A 7,667-nucleotide genomic window follows, 5' to 3' on the forward strand; every position below is an offset into this window, starting at 1 on the left:
TCTGTTCCATACCTATTCAATATTTTTTGTGTCAATATTCTATTCAGTCTTACTCTTCATGAGAGTAACGGCATGAGAAGATCATTGAGTTTATTTTTAACCCGGGAAGCATCAACGAGGAAGATGTAAAATACTGACACAAGACAGGGTAATTTTAGAGAAGAAAAGTGTATTTTTTAACACTTGAACAAAGTACTACTATAATATAATTATTAATATAATGTGAATTGGTGAAAGATGAGTAGTACAATGACTGTGTCTAAATTTTAAGACAAGGTTGAGTTCTTCTTCCCTAAGTTACGAAACCGCTGTCTGCATACCTTTATCTGATAGCCTGCTGTCCCTATATGGGTGACTGTTCTTCATTCTGTAGTGTGGAATAGTTGTCTTAAGTTTCTTGAGATTTATAACTAACCCGGAGGTAAATAAATTCCACATCTTAGAATGCTCACTTGCTCGCACAGGTATCTTCACGTAAAGTAGCTTTAAAAGTGTTTTACATTGTTTGAATTTATAAAGTTCAAGTTGTAGTCGACTCTTCATGGAGGTGGGGTGGGATGTAACCCTTACCTCGTGCACTGTAACCTCATCATTTTTACTTTATATCGATCTGGAATTAAAAAATAATATACGATAACATGCTAGATTTTTAAAAAATTAATTTAAGTATAAAAATACCAGTATGCTAGAGTTAAATACGTCTAAATGCGAATGTGCACGTCACAGCAAGCATGTGTGTGTGGAGACGGGTGCATCCAAGAATTCGGAGATAACAGAAACACTCCGTCTATTCTCGCTTTGGAATTTGAGATAACAGTGGTCATATTAAGAAGCAGAGATAGAAGAAAGCAAGAAATAATTCAAATGCTGGTAAAGTTATCCTCCACATCGCAGCACTTCACAATAGTGTGTTATATATAGAAGTCAGATCAGACATTGTTTTCGCGCCTGCTAAATAAAACTGAGCTCTGAGAATGGCATGCCATCTGACCTTTCAGGGGGTCTGCGAACAGTATTTAACTGGTGCAAAGGGGACCCACTTGTCAGTGGCCACTGTTGACATGACAGATTCTCCTGGGAATTCAGACAATGTTCAGAAGGCAGAAGCCCCTGGCTTCAGAACGCAAGAGAGAATTATTTCTCCAGGGAGCCACGCAGCCCCTATTGAAGAATGAGATGAGAAATTTTCACTCCTTGTCCCGACTTGTCCTCTCCGCCTGCCCTCTGCCTCCAACTGCGGCCGTCAAACACGCCAAAGCTGCCCACGTTGAGATTGAAGTACTTGATGCACACACCAGAAAACAGATCTGCATTGTGGATAAGGTGAGTCACATGGATCTACTTATTAAAATGTTGCTAATCTGCCTCGAAGATTATCGATCACTTTATTAAATGCTGCCAGGACTGAACAAGAAGGCTCTTCTCACTTTTAACCTTATGGTGAACAGGACAGAGACTTAGACACTCTTCCACCAGAAGACATTCCCTGCAGTTTCATAGTCACTTTAAATTAATTAAATGGTAGGTAATGATTAAGTTCTGATTTTCCTGGTTTTCATTAATTTTTGTGTAGAAGTAAAATCTTCAAGCTGCACTTCTTAGCCTGCGTGAAAAATGTCCCCGGAATTTCACTGGCATGCACTTCACTGAGTATCCAAATTCTCGGAGAGTTTAATAGAGTTTGTAGCCAAAGCCACAGAAGGTGCTAATAGCAATATTTACATAATACAAGATACAATCTAGTCATCTAAAAAACTATTTTGAACTTGTTTAATCATTTGTCCTAAGAATTACCATCTCACTTTTTTTTGGTGACAGTTTATATGCTTCAAAAGTGCAGGTTTCAAGGTCCTGAAAATAAATTCATGTTTAATAAACTCCCCATCAATATCCATACACATGGCTATTTTACTAAGGAAATATAAAATATACACTCCTTATGTTAGAAAATTAAAACATAAACTTATCTGTGCACTTTAGATGTACAGACGCATAGGCCATATTACAAACATGTTCACTTATTTTTACATTAGACAGATATGGCTTTAATTTAGTATGGCAAAGACTGATATTTGTACAGTTAATAAAATGAAACTTTATTTTGTTTTTCACATGTATTGTTAAGGTTTATGTTGTTCTAAAAATAAAATTCTTGTATTTAATTATACATAGACAGGATTTGATAATAATGTTTTTGTGAGATATGATCTTTGCTTTCTTTCTTTCACATTTTTTTTTATTTTTAAATATATTTTATGTATATATTTAAATTTCAGATGAATGTGAGGGTGCGAACATTTAGGGGACATTGTTTTCATTCCTAAAGTTCAAGTTGTAGTTGAGCCCTTCTTGAAGGAGATGTATGTATCTTAGTAATCTATGCTGGACTCGAACTTGTGTATTATGTCTATAACTCAAACTTTAGACACATTTATTTTGAACTGCCTACTGCATTGATGTAACAGATAATATATTTGGGAATTGATCTTACTTTTAAGGCATGCTGTACATTTGCCTTCTTATAATTAGTTATTACCTGTCTATTTGGGTTGTTGCCTTTTAAGACTTCCATTAAACATTTTTACTGTTTTTCAAGTAATCATTTAATATTACTTTGCATTTGGGTGTTTCTGATTTTGCAATTACTGATTATCAGAATTTGAAAATCAGAATCTAATTTAATTAATAATTGCTTTTAGCAAAACACAATGAATCACTGGCTGTCTAATAGAGCCCTTTATTTGTCAATGAGTCTATGTGACATTAAATACAAATTCATTCTCTGCTACTCATAAACTTCATTCAATAAAACCCGTTATAACGTGAACTGGAGTCCAATGGGACTCTAACATAGAATCCTGAGCCATTAATACAGAAGATGTGATACTCTTGTTTTGCAGATGGCAACATTTCAAAAATCTGTCACTCTAAAATTGTTGATAAGCTAACTAGCTTTATCTCAAGAGTTATTTTTAAGCAGAGTTCTTTTAACTCTTGACATGGTCAGAAGGATGTAAACAGCAGAAATAGCAACCAATCCTGAGCTCTCGATTGCTAAAATTAAATACCCTTCACTTCAAAATGGAAAGAAAAATTGGATACTTTTTTGTAATGATAAAATAGTGGAGGCTTAAATTTCCTTACTTGCTTTTATTTTTGAAGCAGTGTTCCTGGGAATGTGTAGACAATCTGTCCTTTGGTCTTTGTCATTAAAAAAAAAGAAAGAAAGAAAGAGAAAACAACTCCCATAACTTCATAATTTAGTTTTATGATCCAGGTTACAGTTCAAGCATTTAAATGAAATTTAACATAGATACCTAGTTTATAAGGTTTTAAAAAATAATATTAATTGGGTGGTGCCCGTGGCTCAGTGAGTAGGGCACTGGCCCCAGATACCAGAGGTGGCGGGTTCAAACTCAGCCCTGGCCAAAAAAAGAATAATAATATTAAAAACAATGTTAGTTAACAGCTGTGTGACCCCCAACTCCCCAGAAAGCTGAGGTCCTATGAGCAGGCTGGATGGACAGAGTGAGCCTGTCTCCTGAGTGTCCTGCATCCTGGAACAAGCAGTGTAGGGCAGCAGGGACGCTGGCCCAGAACAAAGGCAGCTGAGCAGGGGGTGCACACTCTCCTGAGCCTGAAAGCCTGCCTGGGACCCCTGCTGCTGACTGCAACCCTGGTGCCCTCAGCAGCAAGGCCACCCTGAACTTTTATGCTCCTACGGAGGTCGAAAACTGGACTGCCAGTCCACCTGCACACCATCCCAGACCTCCATTGCTTTTGCCGCCACTGCCCAAATGTGCCCGGGGATTGATTCATCCCACCTGCCACAGCTGATCCCCACACGCCACCAGAGGAGCCTGAGGTCAGGACCACATGGCCACCAAGCCACCTGGTTATGTACACACCATCTGAAGGGAGAGGACTGACCCATCCTGCCCGTTCTGTCCCTCTTACCTCCAGTGCCCACCCTGCCCACCACCCACCACCAACATTGTCTGCTATCAAGGGGCCCAAGGATAAGTTGACCCCACTCACTGCTACCACTGCTGGAATGTGAGCACACTCTCCAGCGCCTGGGGAAAAACTGACCCAAAAGGAAATCCATGGGCTGTCTGAAAAAGGAATTCACACTAATGAATTAAAGAAGCTCAGTGAGATGCAACAGAAGGCAGGTAAATAATAAAAGAAATCAGAAAAAACAACTCACCATCTGAGAGAGAAATTTAACAAAGAACAAACTCCTATAACTGAAGAATACAATGAATGAAACAAAAAATATAATTAAGAGCATCAGTAATAGACCAGGGCAAGGGGAAAAAAAATTCTGGATTAAAATTATGATCGGATCCACATAATGGCACCGATACTTCTATATGCAAACATAAATTTTTAAAAAGTTATACTGTTCGTGACTGTAATATTTCAAGTTTATGAAAATAATACTTGTTAGTATAGAACATCCCATGTTCCCCCCAAATGTATATAAACAGAATAACTAAAAATGAAATAAAAAACCCCAAAGCTAAACAAAATAAAAATGACTCTTTTGTAGGAATTTTATGACTTAAATATGTCAACTTTTTTTTTATTAAACAGATTGTAGAAAAGAAATTTATACTTTTTCCTTATAATTCTATTCTCTTTTCTTTTTCAGGTGACACAAACATCTACTATTCATGATGTTAAACAGAAATTTCACAAAGCATGTAAGTTTTACGTATCACTGAGAATTTATAGAGCCTGTTAGACTTATAAAAAAATTCTAGAAATGACCCTTGGCAAGTATGGAGAATTGGATAATTGGCCATTTCAAAGTAGTATGGTTAGTTTTAATAGCTAGATCAAGACTTACAGCTTTATCAACAAGTATTATTTTAATCTCTTTTGTAAGCACAGTTGTAAATGTTTAACAGCTTTGCATAAATTGTGATCTTATCTATTTTCTCAAAATTACCCCTCCTTTCAAAAGTCAGTTCAGTGGAATATTATACTTAACGTGTTTGCCCAATTGTAAACATATGGCTAACGCTGAAAACTTGTGACCATTTGACAGTGCTAAAAAAGAAAAAAAGGTATGTTTATTTCCTTAAAAATCTTTTTTTTAGCACATTTAAAAGTAGATGCCATTGAATACATATTCAAATATGTAAATATGTAGCAAAGGGATTAATCATATTCCTATAAAGCCACAATGTCAAATTTTTACAAACTTATTTTTTATTTTATGACACCCCGTTACATTTTTATACCATTTCTGAGCTTGTTTTCAGGTTCTGGTGTTATAATAGGGATTTAATCTCAGAAGTACAAAAAAAAAAGCAAACCTCTTTATCAGGAGATTGTGTTTCCTAAAGGCAGCATTGTCCTCACGGGCCACGTCCTTTATCTCTGTCCCGAGTTCTCTCAGGGGTCCTGACTACCGATGGTGATAAACGCCCTTCCGAGTCTGTCTCTGACCTGCGTCCACTTTACATTTCTCTTGGTTCTATTTTAGTGCCTTCTTCCCGGTTATTTTTCTTTCTGTGTAATAACTATCTTAATGTTCTTCCAAGGTTCATAATTTTTCAGTGCTGGTTGTTTGGGAGTCATCTTTTACATTACCCTAGTGACATCAAAGCAAATCAGAGAAGTAAAAATATAGAAAGGAGAGGAGACCACAATAAATACACCGGCTGCTAAGGGCGAAGGGAGAGAGGAATGGTTTTCATAAGAAGAAATACGGATGATGCCATAAATTACCTACCTGGATGTGCGCACACACGAGCATAATTTTGCCTGTTTCTGATGCTTTCCTCATTTAGTGTATCAAAAATGTACAAAATGCCTTTAGCTACAAGTCTTCCACATGTCTTAACATCTTTACCACTTCTGATTATTGTGTTATTTTTCTTTTCCGGAGAACTTCAGTAATTTTTACACTCGTATTTCTTTCTATTGCACTCTATTCACTGGCATCTTACAAAGTTTGCATAGAACAAATGAACATTATGATGAAAATCTAACTGCAGCATAAAACTTCCATGAGTGCAGGTGACACTCTGACTAAAACCATGTGGACGGTTTCTAAAGTTTCAAGATACAGGAGAATCTCTGTATACCAACCTGCCCAGGGACTGTACCAAACCAGTCAACATACAAAGGCGGTTAACGTAAGAACCTAGGTGCACTGTACTCAAAAGCAAAAGTGGGTGATGTCCAGTCTTTGAAAATTAGGCCAACGTAAGAAGGTGGTCAATGCAGAGAGGTGGTCACCTCTGGAGGTCCTCCTGTGCTTTTAGAAACACTGTGTATGTTTATTACATACTCTAGCTGAGTCGCATTATCCTACTTCATTGTCACCCAAGTCAATAATATCTCATTATTATTTTCCACATATACGTGTGTTTATTAGGTTTCCATTTTTTGCCTTCACAAAATTAAAAAGGCTTAAAATTTAATAACAATTACAATGTCTAAGATAAGGACTAGAAACAAAAACCTCCTAAAGAACGAATGAATATAAATACATTCAGAAAAGAAATCAGACGATTGCTGATTATTTTTAAATTTTAATTATTTTTTAACTTTAAATGCAATTTATTTTTCTCTTATGATACGATGTGTCTTTATCGGAACGTGTTAAAAATATCCCAATAAATTTAGTGTAAAGACATAATTGGCTTTATTAGCTCCTCACAAACTGGGCAGTATCTCATCTGAAGAATAGGTCAGCACTCCAATGGGCATGGCGGAACAGTCATTTTTTATAAAGTGCCAGGTCAGAGCAGGGACAAGCAAAACAAAAGCAGACTTGATAACATCAGATCATCACAGGCCACACGTCCTGTAAGGGTTAAGCAGAAGGGATTCCTTACTGCTGGTTCTAGTTGACAGGTCCCCTACTGGTTGGCTGCTGTGAATTCCCTGCTTTCAGAAAAGGATGATCTATTTGAGGGTTTCTCTGCTTCCTGAAAGTTTGATTCATGGCACTTAGTACCAAGGCCTCCATATTGGTTTGGTCTCTTGGGGCCTAGTGCTCAGTTCAAAACAATGATCTCCTAAAAATTTCATTCAGTGAATAACAACCGAGTTACAATATTTGTAAAATAATAGATGAATTTACGAAGAGCTATAGTCAACTGACTCTATGCTAATTGGAATCTGTAATGATGGACTGCATTTGGTGAATTTAATTTATAATCAATTAAAATATTTGCCAAAGTAACAAATAACTTCCAATGGGCAGATTCTATCTATGTGTTAAAACTTATTTTGTTATGATTTATATGCTCAAAATTATTTAAGGTTTCTACGATGAACTCAGATAAGAGAAAAATGGAAACTAAAAGATAGATTCATTATTGGTTAAAAATTGTCTGGCAACCATGAAAAAATTGTTAGATATTTTCTATTTGGTGATATGCAAGACACAAGAGTTCATCTTTCTGCACTGATTGAAAAAAATTTCAGAAAAATATTATGAAGCCATAAAGAAAGATGGAGACTTTACCTCCTTCATGTCTACATGGATGGAGCTGGAAAATGTTTTCTTAGCAAAGTATCTTAAAATTGGAAGAAAAAGTATCCAATGTACACAGCCCTATTATGAAACTAATTTATAGCTTTCATATGAAAGCTATAACCTAATTATAGCCTAAGAATATGGGGAGGGGGAAGGGGAAGGG

At 36.3% G+C, this 7,667-nt stretch overlaps 1 protein-coding gene across 1 annotated transcript in view; it reads left to right on the forward strand.

The window, feature by feature from the left end:
* Positions 1-1,089: 1,089 nt before the first annotated feature.
* TECRL (trans-2,3-enoyl-CoA reductase like) overlaps positions 1,090-7,667 on the forward strand; it is a 31,547-nt gene continuing 24,969 nt past the window's right edge. Inside the window, exons 1-2 of the mRNA XM_003798180.1 lie at positions 1,090-1,323; positions 4,658-4,709. Coding sequence (XP_003798228.1) covers positions 1,090-1,323; positions 4,658-4,709 — 286 coding nt within the window. The remainder of the gene's footprint in view (positions 1,324-4,657; positions 4,710-7,667) is intronic.

The sequence above is a fragment of the Otolemur garnettii genome, unplaced genomic scaffold (assembly GCF_000181295.1).
Source record: "Otolemur garnettii isolate 467f Iridium unplaced genomic scaffold, OtoGar3 scaffold00130, whole genome shotgun sequence".
Lineage (NCBI taxonomy): Eukaryota > Metazoa > Chordata > Mammalia > Primates > Galagidae > Otolemur > Otolemur garnettii.